The sequence below is a fragment of the Topomyia yanbarensis genome, chromosome 2, assembly GCF_030247195.1.
Source record: "Topomyia yanbarensis strain Yona2022 chromosome 2, ASM3024719v1, whole genome shotgun sequence".
NCBI lineage: Eukaryota > Metazoa > Arthropoda > Insecta > Diptera > Culicidae > Topomyia > Topomyia yanbarensis.
Window position 1 is genome coordinate 164,610,760 of NC_080671.1, and position 14,694 is coordinate 164,625,453.

At 39.9% G+C, this 14,694-nt stretch overlaps 1 protein-coding gene across 2 annotated transcripts in view; it reads left to right on the plus strand.

Moving 5' to 3' along the window:
* Positions 1–14,217, plus strand: part of LOC131682002 (frizzled-4) — a 145,082-nt gene extending 130,865 nt beyond the window's left edge. For both annotated transcript variants that reach the window (XM_058963130.1, XM_058963131.1), the window contains exon 4: positions 12,231–14,217. In XM_058963130.1, coding sequence (XP_058819113.1) covers positions 12,231–12,871 — 641 coding nt within the window. In that variant the 3' untranslated portion in view covers positions 12,872–14,217. The remainder of the gene's footprint in view (positions 1–12,230) is intronic.
* The last annotated feature ends 477 nt before the right edge of the window (positions 14,218–14,694 follow it).

The window sequence follows — 14,694 nt, forward strand, 5'->3', positions numbered from 1 at the left end:
CTGCCTTTCTGTTGCTTACCAAAACCAACTCGGTCTATAGTCTCCGTGGCGAGTGCTTCTACTTCCTCTCGTGATTCGCCGATCACTAGAAACACCACCTCGTCCACAAAACCGACAGTTTTCACGCCACAGGAAGGCACAGCTTAATCACTCAGTCGTACATAGCATTCCAAAGAGTTGGACCGAGTATAGAACCCTGTGGAGCGCTCACTGTTACGGTTACACTTCTTTCGCGGGCATCAGATTCGTAGATCACTGTTCGGTTCTGAAATCCTCAGAATACTCGGGCACTCTTAGTCTGTCCAGCGAATCGGCTATCGCAGCCCAACTACCATTGTTGAAGCCGTTTTTTACGTCCAGCGTAACCATTCCGCAATAACGGTTTCCTCTTCTCTTTCGCTTCTGCGCAGCCTCCATAGCTTCCATCATCGTTTGTGTGGCGTCCACAGAGGACCACACTTTTCCCTAAGCCGAACAGCACATTGGGAAGGCAATTCTCTCCCTCCCTGTATGTCGTAAATCTGGTACAGATAACTCTTTCAAGAACCTGGTCAACTGTATTCAACAGGTACATCGGTCTGTATGCTGAAGAATTTCCATGGAGCTTGCCTGACTTTGGCAACAATACCAGCCTTTATTGCTTCGGGATGTCGCGGAAGTTACCAGCGTCCAAACATTTTAGCCACGCGATTCTAAACAATTCCGGATTTGTTAGGATTGCTGTTTCCAGAGCGACGTTGAGTATACCGTCTGTTTCCGGGGCCTTCTTATTTCTCAAGGGTTTCGCTACCACTATTAGCTCCTCGTTGGTTACTCGAGCTCCTTCTTCGTGGTCATCCTGAGCCCCCTACGGCGTCCAAGTTTTCAGTTCAGGTTGTGAAAATGGCGCTTCTACGATAACTCTCATCCTCTCCGGGAACCTGATCGGTGGTATTACCGGTGCCTTTATATTCACCATGGAAGCTCTGTAGGCGTTGCACAACGGATTTGAATTGGCGTTGCGGTAAAGCTCATCTAGGCAGGCTTTCCTACTGAGCTTGATTTTCTTACTAAGTGGGGCTTTTGCCGCCTTGCTGGTCTTAGAGTTGCTCTTTCAGCGACATCTCTGCAGTCTCATCCGGGCTCGTCGAGTTCCACCAGAAGACTAGGCGGCCTTCGTTTATCCTCTCTTGGCATGGTTGCATCGTACACTTTTTTATTTTGATTATAGAAGTTTTAACCTTAGGGTCATTCGCCTCTTTTCGGGTTAGAGAAATCTCTTTTTGGAAACATTTCTAACCCTATGTGCGGGGTTTGCATCGTACACCCTTACTAATGCCGTTATCACTTCACCTGCTCTGACGTACAGGTAATTGCACTCGAGCCTCAACGTTTCAACGAAATTCGTTGTTTTCCACCTTCGTTCATTGGATTGAGTCACACGCGCATCCGACTCTCTATTGCTTCCGACTGTGGTGGTCACTGTGGGTGTGCCCCTCGCATACTCTTCAATTCAAACATCCTGCCAGCCCGAGACTGCAGAAGGTAACGTAAATAACTGATTCTCGACCTTTTCGGCGGTAGGTGCTGGTTGGACCATCATTGGCAACATCTACGGTCAGCTTGGCAAGGGCCTCGAGTAGACTACTCCCCCTGGGGTTGGTGAAGCGGCTGCTCCATTCTACTGTCTAAACATTGAAATCGCCGGATTTGACAACTGGTCTCTGATCGATAAGCTCCTCTGTCAGCTTATCGAGCATTTTTCTAAATCGATTCAATCGTCCACCGCGGAGATGCGTGGCAGCTGCAGAAGAAGACTTTATTGATTTTGGCGATAACAAAGCCTTCATTTGCACGAACAACCACTTCCTGAAATGAATATCTTCCCGTCGTCCAAATCACCGCGGATTTTGCGTTACATGATATCCAGTTTCCATCGCTGGTCGGGATAAGGTATGGCTCCGAGATAATAGCTACATTGCAAGACCCCGCTATTTTTTTCCATTTTTATAGTTTTTTTGTGGATAACTTTTAAGGGAAAAATAGACTGAGAAGCATCGACCGAAGCGGTGGAAAAGGAATTTGGATGGAAGTTTGGTGGTAGTTATTAACGAATTCTACTAGAGTCTGGAGAACACAGGTTTGATTCCTGCTCAAGGTTATATATTTTCTTAGTGTGTAGGCGAATTTTCAACCACCACGTCTAAACACAGGTCCTCGTTGTTAATCTGACAACGGCCCAGAGTTAGTCGGCCTGGAGTTGGCTCAACGCGTGTTTTTCCCTGTGTGGAAAAAGTTGCTCTCTTGAATAAGTGATTATTTAAAATAGGAGATTTTACAATTTTTTTTTTTAAAGTTCAATACTGTGACCATTATTTGAGATTTTAGTCGAAAAACAAATATGATTACAGAAATAAACATTTCCCTTCTTAAATGTTGCTTGAATGACATTGCATTGGGGTCATCACTTTTATCGCTACTGCCGGAAATCAGTTAATTTAAAAAAGAAAAACTGGTTTTGTTGTTGTTTTCTTTCATCGCACGACTTTCCGTGTAGTTGGCAAACGGTTACTCTTGCAGGAAAATGAAGTAGGCAGAAGTTGTGATTATATTGTAACTCAAGTAGCAGTACATCCAGAAAGGCTCCATATCGGTCAATCGTGGGTATTAGTTGTGGCTCGATTCTATCTCAACATTGGCTAGCAGATGAGTATTTTCAACCAATTTATGAAGATTTATGGAAGTAGTGAACATTGCTGTAGGTAAAAATAAAAATGCATTTTATACATAGTTTTAACAGTGTACGTTATGTATGACTTGCTTGGCCTGATGGTATCAATGTCGGTTTCATAGACCAGCCGTTATTCGGCACAGGAAAGATTTTCAGTATTTATGTCATTGTCGGTAATCTTTTTCCTGGATTTTAATTTTCATTTAATTTAAAAATTCAACCAGTAAGACATAATAACAAGACGAAAGCGACGGTGGTTGAGTGGTAAGCGTGACCGGCACTCACCCCAATGGGTCTTGGTTCAATCCCAGCCGAGCTCGTTAATATGTGGTCACGTCTTCCTTTGGAAGGGAAGTAAGCCATCGGTCCCGGTCCATGAGCCGATATCTAGGATTCAGATGGTGGAGTCACCTCTCCGGCGTCGGTGATCGGCACTCAGTGCGGACAGAGGCCTATGGAAAAATAAAAGAGAATAAAGAAAAGATGATCGCTCTTAGCACGTAGGTTGAAAGTAGTGTTCAGGCCAAAGACTAATTCAAATTCGAAGCTGTAGAAACATATCATATTTCATATTCCGCACATGTCACACTAATGGAAATAGTTCTCGTCGAATTTTTATTAGCGCAATAAAAATTCAAGGAGCGTAACATATCCGATTACCGGCTATGCTGTCCCGCTAAATTTCACACGGATTTCTGCTGCTAGTACCGCAGTTTGGTCTTGCATCTCCCGTGAAGTGTGAAAGGTGCAAACCTGGTGGAACTACCTCTACTCAACACTTTTATGACAGTGAACAGCGTTGCTTCCTGCCCGCCTCCGAATCACTCCCCGTGTCTTTGCAGCCGGAACGACCGATCCTTTCAGCTTGCTGTGCAACAGAAAGTGTGAAACGGAAATTCGAGATCAACCTTTGGCAATCTGCCGCCATCCGAACCCCGACGGTTCTTATGGTGCGCGTATAGTTCGTCCTTAGCCGTTTCGCAAGAATGGACCAAAAAATGCTTCCAATTAAACGGTGGACTGCACATTTTATATCCCTAAGCAGCATCACAAGCATGGAGGGTCTGGTTGCGGCATGCTAAAAAGAAGACCTTATTTGCATCGGTGAGATGATCGCGAAGGGCATTGTTTAATCGGAAAACGGGTCCGCTTCTATGCGCACCCGTTGCCGCTCTCTGTTGTCATTTATCCGTTTCTTTCGCTTATTCTTCCGAAGCCGCTCCCAATCGGACCGAAATCAGAATCTTTTGTCTTTGCATTTATTTATGTAATGGCAATGGCATTGTTTGTGCCTGCTGTTTCACTTCTCCACACATCCTTCTGCTATTCCTACAAGTTTAAGAACAAAGACTCCAACGGTATGTGCATGTGAAAAGCGATCGAAGACGTATAAATCATGTGCTACTTAAAAAAATAAGAAATCTCTGGTGGGACCACCTCCACCTCACCCTTACCAACATCACTTGTAAGGAAATGGTTTAAATATCGATTTTCGCTGAATTTACTGTGACCGCAATTCAAATTTTTAGAAATGTGCGTCATCTCTCACCAAATTACCCTACTTTCTTAGTATTTTAATAGACCTAGATATGTATAATACTACAATCGTCGCTGAGGGAAATAGCATCCACAACATTAAAAATTTACATAATAACTCATATGTTGTTTTTGCTTGAGGCTGAAACTAAACAGTTCTGGAAATTGGGTTGGGTTCTAAGCTGAAGTAAATTTTTTCAGGTTCGTTAACAACGCAAACGCTAACCACCGCTGTTCTGCGAGAACCTAACTCAATTTCATCAAAAACGTTTGTTTGAAGTAACTGTCCCTGCCTAGATTATCAGACGAAAACGTCTATAGAAGCAATTCCGAGATTTCAAGCGATATATGGATATGCATTTGTTTAAGTCGGACTTCGGAAACAGCCATCAGGTTTTAACATATCGTCACTGTTGTGCTATCTTATAACAAACGCCATTTTGGGGTAAACTGAGTTAGATATGCCATAACATTGTTAAAACAAATCTCTACAACGTTCAGAATTTTGACATTCTGCTTGGTTACTGAGATATAGCGAGAAATGCGCTGAGAAATTTTTATTTTTTTGCTTCAAATGGCTGTATCTGGGAATTGGCTCAAGTTATCTTTATGTATAAGATGTTTTTATATGTAAAACTATCTGAGAAACAAAATGGCATAATAATTTCGAAAAGAAAAACACACAAATTGTGAGGAAAATGTAGTTTAAGTTTTTAACTGGTAATATAAATGCCATTGGTTGAGTGGTAAGCGTAACCGCCACTCATTCCAGTTGGCCTGGGTTCAATTCCAGCCGAAGTCGTTGAGATTTTTCTGAGGTGAAAAATCTGTGGTCACGTCTTCCTTCGGAAGTAAAACCGTTGGTTCCCGGTCCTTGAGTTGATGGATCGATAATCTAGTCTATATAGTAGATTCACCTCTCTGGCGTCGGCAAAGAAGAAGTAGAATCCAACTTCTATACTTAGGGACCATTCATAAATTACGTAACGCTTTTAGGGGGGAGGGGGTTCGAGAAGTTGTTACATATTGTGACATAGGGGGGAGGGGGAGTAAGCTAGATCGTTACGTAACATGTTTTCATCGAAGAAAAAAAAATTTCAAGGAATTTGTTACGTAATAGGGGAGGGGGGGACAACTAAATTTGTGACAATTTGTTACATGGGGGGAGGGGGGAGTCAATTTTGGGCAATTTTTGCGTTACGTTATTTATGAATGGTCCCTTACTTACAAATTCCTCCTCCTGTGATACTTGTGGAGTGCGCAGTAGTATATACGGGCTCTATCAAAAGCAAGTATCGGACTAACATCCCTTCCCTTTCCTTCCGCGATTTACGTTCGGGCCTGGTCGGCGACGGTATTCATCAATAAACACTTGAGGATCACCAGGAGTTGCACATTGAAAGATGTTTCGCTACTCCCAGGCATAATTATCTACCCTGATTCCCTGTGCAACTTCAGCTAGTCCAGATCGATAACGGAGTAGCAGCCAGGGGTGGTCGCACAAGCTCAAGCATATTTGGCAACACTGTAACCAAAAATAACAATTTTTTTCTAGATTCCCTGATTCATTTCCTTCAAAATGCATCTTACAGACTAAATGAAGCCAAAGATATGAATAACAGTTAATAATTGACGATTTTTTTCTATGGAAAATTTGCCATGACACGTCATTCAAATTTTGACATGACACGTGTGAGTGCGACTTTAGTTTACATTTATAGTAAAAACTCGCAACATAGTCAACTGATCTTCGTAATATTTGAGAGATTAATACAGAGTAGATAGAAGCATCAATTGTCTTTTTTGAATTGTTTGTACCATTTATAAGTTTCAAGATATTCAATCTGAAACTTTAAAAATCGTTTTTCACGAAGTGTACGAAATGGCGCTTGTCATAAGATAGCCCAACAGTGACGATATATGTAAAGCTTATGAACGCTCGTGCTATGAATTTATGCATGCTTGTGAAATGGTTGAGTACCGTTGTACCGTTTCAGCAGAGCCATTAAATAGTAGCAGCACTCAAATACGAAAGACTACTTCTTAATTCGACGGTTTAAACCTGCGAAGAAGTTTTTTTATTTTGTTTATATAGGTTTAAACCTTATGGTCATTCGCCTCTTTTTGGGTTAGAAAAATCTCTTTTGGGAAAAATTTCTAACCCTATGTGCGGGGTTGGGAATCGAAGCTAGGCTGCGTACAAGGCAATCGATTTACCAACTACGCTATGCCCATCCCTACTGCGATAAAGATGTATTCTATACAGAGGGGGAACAACTTGACAGCTCCTATACAAATCGTTGAAACCACTTTTTTTGGGTCTGTGGGTCTAAAATGGCGGATCAATCTTTATTCAAGAGCAATTTCTAAAAAAAGCGTAAACTTGTTCACAGTGAAAATTTTCTTATTCAGATTTTTTACTTCCAATAATTCATTTTTGAAGACTTTTTGGGTTTGGTGTTGTTTTATTATAAAAATAATGCATCTTTATTCCGATGCATTATTTTTAAATGATTCATGATTTTTTGGAATCATCAGCATACAAACAAGCGGCGCTTATGCTAGTTAGTGAGCATCTTCATTCAGTTTTAAGATATTAGGTAGTAATATTTGCATTGCAATGTAAACAACACACACAATGATACTGGACTGGTTTCCTCTCTCTCCGATAGAAAATGAGCTGTCATCACTTCTGAATTTTGTGGAAACCTTTGCACCGTAAATGTCGCATGCTGTCAGAAATAAACAATCGAAGTCAATCCCGCCTTTGTTAAATAAGAAGTGAAAAATGATAATCACGAAACTAAATGTATTCAAGATTAACGACAAACTTTCGAAAATTGTCATATGCGAAAGATATTTCAAAGGCGACGGGAGAAGAAAAAAATCACACTAGAAGCGCACTCAAATCAAATCATGCATTTTACATTTCGCACAATTTGTAATCCTTTTATGAAACTCCAGAATGACGAATTAACTTGTTTGTATTTATATTAAATTATTACGCTGTTTTGAAATGAGCATCTTGATTACCACTTCCGAATATAAATAAAGAAAACAAGTTCGTAGAAGACGTCACGGAATTATTTTCTCGCATAGAAATTTACAGTATCGCAATTTGTGGACGGCGTTCTATGGTGGCGACATCATTCGAAACACGGTGGTTTCATGCAACTTAGGCTAAACGTCAAGTTGCGGGAGGGTTGATTCTATATCTTGTACTAAACAATCTAGAAATTATTCAGCAATTCATTTTGAATATTTCATTCAAAGGTAGCAAGTCTTTGCGATGGATGTATTCTCATTTATTTAAGTTTAAATGCCGTTGTCGGTGATGCACTGCAGTGTTGAAAGGGACCATCCATAAATGACGTAGCATTATATGGGGGGAGGGGAGAGTTTTGTATTTTGTGATGATGTGTGACGACAGGGAGGGTAGGGGGTCATGTCATGCTACGTAGATTTTTTTAAAGGGGAATAGGGGTTGACCTGATGTCACGACAATCTTACCCGTTTCATCTAACTAACATCGTTTTTGATTTTTTTTTAATTTTTTACGGGTACAACGAGGGGGGTAAGGGTTACCGTCAAGCTACGTAATTATCAGGGGGGGTATATAGAATTTTGTGACGAAATGCTACGATGGAGGAGGGAGTGTTAAAAATCACTCAAAAAATGTTACGTCATTTATGGATCATCCCAAAAAAAAAATAATGAATTGGATTTGAACCATAAGTTTTAAAATCGTGATAACTATTTTTCGTAGCTAGTTACAGTATTTGACAAAGTTGTTAACCAAGGTTTTAACTGTTTATAAAGCTGGTTTTTCATATTGAGTGAAATAGCGATCTTTATTAACCCATTATAACCCAGCTATGTTAAAACTTTTGATAATTTATAAAATACTTCGTGAGCCCTCATATTATGGCGAATTAAGTATGGGAAAAATAACGTATGAAATTTCATACGCTGGGTTGATAGGGTATCAAAAAATCATTACTGGGAAATTTCCGCTAATATGCTTATATTTAGCATAAAATCGAATAATATCTTCAACCTCGTGAGATCATTAATTTAGCACCTTTTTGAATGATTTTAACACTTCTCCCCTCTTTCGTGCCGTTTCGTCGTATGATTGGTTCGTTTCATCAAACCAACTTTCTCTCAATCTCTGCAATTATTTTAAGAAAAAGTACATTTTCTTACAATTTACTTAAAAAATATTCTGGTTAGAACCAGGCATGATTTGCAACGTATTAAGCATTTGTTAACCTTGAATGCACTGAATCAACGAGAAAGTTGTGAATCCTCTCCGGGTCCTAAAGAGGAAATAATTTTGCCTTAGGAAAAAAAAATATCGGTTCAGCCTAGCGTACCTTGAACTACCAGCAGAATTTTCGCAATTGTTTCATCAATTTCTTCCATTGTTTCGCACTGAGCCACATCTTTCACACCTCTCTTGCCCATTGGTTCTCAATCCAAAACAAGAATTAGAGATTTAGAAGAGAAATTTAATGATATGTATATGTTGGTTTGAAATTTGTCTAACTTTGACATTCGTAAACACAATGGAATTTTATAAAAAAAAGATTATTGAGCATACACATTATAAACTATAGGGTATTAGTTAACGTTCACAGAAGACCAGAAGTTTGAAAACGCCTTTATTGTATAACAAGTATGATCCAGAAATGTGTTGCTTTTGCGTATGAAATTTCATACGCTAGGACATAATGGGTTAACGTAAATGCAAAATAATTGTTTTTCCCTTATAAAATCCCATACAAATTTGCAACGCAATGCGCAAACACGGGCAGCAATTACCCGCTCCCAAATTTCGCCCAGGAATTTAATGCCACATAAGGAACTCAAAAAGTAAACGGTTGTGTACGGTTGTCCACGTTTCTTCCTTATTCAAGGTTCAAAATAATTCGTTGATTAAATTATTCATTAAATGAATAATTTGATTGCCGTATAATTTTGATTCATCTTTATTTTGTACGCTGCACAGTTGGCCTGGCCGCTTTAATGCTTGTGTCATATTGAATATGTGCCACAAACATTAATAATGACAAGAAAAATTGTGGGTGGACGTCTGCAATTTTCCAGGATCCCTACATGTATTGGCTGTGTATGTGTAGACTAGACTAGGCTAGACTAGACTAAACATAAGGAACTCAAAAAGTATTGTGCTGAAAATAACATATGTTGAGCCAGTCTAATCACCATTTGCGTCACTTATTTAAGGTTGCACAGAGAATGGGCAAAAATCGAAAACGAAAAAAGCAGTTTTTTTCCACACCGTTTGTTAGATCTTCATAAACATCAATCAGCTTATGTAGAATATTGTTACATACTGCTGATTATTTTTTATAAAGATTTAACACACGGTGTGGAAAAACTGCTTTTTTCGTTTTCGATTTTTGCCCTTACTCTGATCAACCTTAAATGAGTGTTTTCCACAAATAAACCAACGACCATACCCAGGGAGCATAAGGGTTAGTGCATTGGGCCGGAGTCTCAAAGGTAGCGAGTTCGAGTCTCGCCTCTGGGGGGAATTTTTTTTCATATGATTGCTTAGCTTCACTCACCATTTCCGATCGTTTTCCCCCGTTGGATACCACCAGTCCTAAATAAGGTATTGGCACTTAAGTCAAAAGACCAAAAAATTGAATTATTAGTTTAATTCGAACGGACGGGTTCGCTCCCGTCATACCTCTGTTCACTGGGCAAGGGACCAGAAATCGACAGTCTTCATTAGCTCTGTCACCCACCGAAGTACGATGGGTAATGAACTAAAATTAGACATCACACGACAATAAAAACCCGGGCCTTGGTATCTAGCGGGGAAATTAAATAGATCAAATGTGTTGTGGTGATCAGCTGCCGTTGTGTGTGATTCTCGCTTTGCAGGCAGGGTACGATCACTGTCGCCAGTGGGATAACCATATGTTATTTCTGGGATGTCATCATACCCAGGGAGCATAAGGGTTAGTGCATTGGGCCGGAGTCTCAAAGGTTGCGAGTTCGAGTCTCGCCTCTGGGGGGAATTTTTTTCACATGATTGCTTAGCTTCACTCACCATTTCCGATCGTTTTCCCCCGTTGGATACCACCAGTCCTAAATAAGGTATTGGCACTTAAGTCAAAAGACCAAAAAAATTGAATTATTAGTACAATAGATTTTTTTTTTATTTCGATTATAGGAGTTTAAACCGTAACGCCTCTTCGGGTTAGAAAAATCTCTTATGAAAAATTTCTAAACCTATGTGCAGGGTCGGGACTCGAACCCAGGTGCACTGCGTACAAGGCTATCGATTTACCAACCACGCTACGCTCACCCCCATTCGGCTTTATGGTTTGTTATCTATGATTATAGTTTTTTAACATTAAATTTCCACAAGTCTGTCTAACCACCAGTTCTATAACACAAAAATTATGTCCACAGTTAAAGAAATTATAGTCATCTGACAGACTACCTAACTAACGAATTTTCTTCTAAGAAGTGGCCCAATTCGCCCACTGCACGTTTCCCAACTTTGTATAAATAAACAAATTATAATATCGAATGAAGTAGAGCATATTGTCGTTGAGTGTCGGCAAAGCCAACGAATGTGATATGTTCTCAATCATTGTCAGCTGCTGACGATGATATGAGGTTTCCGGTTCGCTTTCGGTCAACACTATTTATAAACGCTCAAATATATACAATATCACACTAGATATGGCCGATCAATTATGATATCGGCTGCTTGAATACGACTTTTATTGATTGCACTTCAAATAAGTTGATTTTCGATGATTAGGCTGTCACGGGGGAAAATGTTGAAAGAATTGTTTATCAACCGACATTCGCAGTTCAATAAAATCTAAGAAATTAATGCCACATATTGACAATATATACGACATGGCAGGAAAAAAAATCAATTGCAACGTTGTTCCTCGGCGCAATAAAATTCATAATCTCTTATTTGATTATTGTTGGCTCCTAACGCGCTTGCAAACCAAATTGTGCCTATATTTATCCAATGGGGCTCGTTCGAAAGCAGTTCTGGCGAGGATATCACTTGGCGAAGGGGTCATAAAACAACCAGTAGTGGATTCACGTGTTATCGCGATTGCTTCATGTTATTGCCATTATTTTTATTATTTTTTCGGCATACATCAACAAAAAAAAATGCGCAAACGTAGGAACCAAACAAAACAAACGGTATTTTGTGTTCCCCCCTTTCTGACACGCAAGTATTTGCTGGAAGGTTCGAAAGGTATCCAGCCGTTCCGCAGGTAGGTAAGGTACCTACACAACACTGATAAGATTTGGAACGCGACGCGTAAATTTCAAAGCCTTATCAGTACTGGCGGGACCGACCGGCACTACTGTTCAATCAGACCAGGACAGTTTCGACAAGCGAACTGGAAGGCTACACGACCAAGCGACAGCAATGGTGATAAGTGTCCCTCCGTTCGTGTGCGCGGATCTGTGCGGGTTCTATGTATGTCAAAACTTGATTGATTAGATCGATTGAGTAGTCCGGAAAGAGTTGCCTAGCGGTAAAAAATATGATCATTTTTGATAAAATTTAGCCTCTGGGTCATGTGACTGAATGTAGCTGTTTTTTTGCTGAGACAAAATTGGACATTTTGATAAATCTTCGTATCGCTTTAAGTGCAAATGTTAAATTGGGGAACCCAGCAGCTTGTTCAGTGCAATGCAGAAGTTAAAAATATTAAACCTGCTCGGGCGCTTTAATGTAATCGTTACAGGACAAGTGTTCGTGACGGAATGTCTAACATGTTTTTGCTTCGAAGTTGCTGATCGGAAGCAGATTGCATTCCGTCTTGACATTGAACTGAATTTTTTTGTTAATTTGCTAACATGTTTTGTTCATTCCCATGCGTTGACTAATAGTACAGTACAATACACATCGTTCAATTGTTTAAACAGGATAATCCTAATAATATTTTTTTTTGTTTCTCTATTCCAGGCTCCTGTTTCATCGGAAACCAGTCCGACAGAGCACTGCTCGGCTTCGTCGTGGTCCCCTTACTTACCTACTGGGTCATCGGTTCGGGATACCTCTTCACGGCGTACTTACGGAAACGTTCCTCGTCGATCCTGTTGGTCAACAATCTTCCGGTGCACATCACTGGAATGGGACAGTTCCTGTTCATCTACTCAGTTCCGAGCTTTCTGCTGTTGGTGATAATGTTCTACGAGTTTGCCTATCGAGAAAACTGGCTGAATGTTCCGCATCCATCGCTGGAACCGGTGTCCTCGGTTAAAGCACCCATCTGGCCGTTCATCCTGCGGGCGGTGATAGAGCTGCTGGTGGGTGTGCTGGCATCCGCGTGGGCTGTTGGTCCCCGAATTGCCGGTCTCTGTCGCAGTAAGATCAATCATCCAGTTTACAAGCAGCCGCAACCAAAGTTTCCCCAATCACCCTATTCGACGGCATCGTATCAGACGGTTTGCCCGCAGAACTCGCTGGTATCGGTGTCGTTGGGTAAAATTCCTCCACGACACGCAAGGAAATATCCCTCCCATTCTCACATAAATCGAAAACCACGTACTTACAAGGCGTCCTCGCAAACGATGAGCCTGACCGGTAACGAGACCGTGCTGTGATGGGAGTTCCGGGGACTGTAAATTATGCGAACCAAGCGGACAAAACAGGGATCCGACCGAACGGAATGATCAATTATCGGCGTACATGTTACGTCGGCTAAAAATGTGATATTAAGTTTAAGATGAAGTTTAAATTATTTCATTTCGAGTTTCAGGCGTACTTCTGTGTGGAGACTATAGGTTAAGGCATGGTGTACTTTTTTGTGTAAAAGTAACAACTAGCAAGTTTTTAGGTTTAATACTTAAGGAAAGTTTAATTATATGTTGTAAAAACTATATCTTGCGCACGGACTGGCTGCGGATGAGAATGCTGAGGGATAAAACAGCACAATCGAGCGGTAATGAATAACAAGCAATCTACATACATGTCAGTGATGTTGGGGCGCGGATCGCTTGCAGGTCGATCGGTACATTGCGTTACGTTCACGTTTATGGGCCTTAGCATGCACGAGAACGGTGTGCTCGTTGGGTGCTGCACACATGCGGGTCGTAAATTGGTTATGGCGTAGTTGTTAAGCGACTTTAACAGGGATGGTGAAAAAGAAAAAAATATATCGGGCCGACTTCTGAGATCATGCACTTTTGCTCTGGTCGGATGGCGCACCGTGGCGTGGGGGGAGTTGGGACGATTGCTTGAGTTTTTTTTTAAATTTAGGCAGATTGGTTGTTAACCAGTTCCGATTTGGTGAAATGTTGTTCCGGTGTAATACTAATGAAACAATATTGTATCATTTAAAAACCTAGAGATTGTTGCGGTAGCTTATTTTTTATACTTTTCGCATGGATCCGGATTCAAAAAAGGGACGTCATGTAGATTAGACAGGCACAAATATTTATTTTTTTTGGAACATACTAATTCAAATGGTAATTAGCTCCACAAATCATAAACCAAACATGAGTTTTTTCAGATAGCTCTAGTTTACTCACGAGTTTCCTTGATGTTATATATATGGACAAATGAAAATAAAACATCAAATTTCATGAACCGTTCCATATAGACTCTGCATACCGTAAAACTTAAAACCGCACAGTTGATTTTAATACAAAAAAATGTTAAATTTTCCTTAAATGTTCTATTCTGAACATTTGCGAGAGAAAGACATAACACATCATAATTGAATATTTACAACTCCAACAACATTATGCGATCAAATTGAAATTTTCGGGATTGTTGATCCTACAACCTTAAATTAATATCAATGGTGATACGTGGGACCAAAAAAGTAAACTATCGCCAAAGAGGTGATACTATCATTTTGTCGGTTTAAATAGCAAAAACAAATTTTAATTTAATAATTTCAAATACTATACGATGTTTTGACTTTCGATCACTGAACCATGCAATATAGGATGCAAAAAAAAAACACAATAGTTTTTAAATAGGAATTAAAACCAAGTCTGATAATATTCACTGTTGATTTTCTTTGAATGGTGTCACTGCTAGTATCGGAAAAAAGCGTTAGAATTGCATGTCAGGGTTGCCAAAATTAAATCTGTATTTTTGTCTTAAAAAATCTTTTCATCTGTATTTGCTCCTCGAAAAATCTGTGTTTATATCTGTATCGAATCAGTTGAGTAGTTTAATCTTTTGCTGGATTATCTATCGAAAATATTAATTCCTGTGGTTTAAATCAGTCAAGCAAGGACCTGTTTACATTTTCATAAAGAAACACTACAAATCGTTCTGATATTTTACATCCAGAAACTTTAACTTTATCGAATTTGCACAATGGAAAAATAATTTTCTTCACATAATGATTTGCGGACAAAAAAATGTGATATAACAAAGTCACAGAGCAATACAATTAATGTTTCTGGAAGCA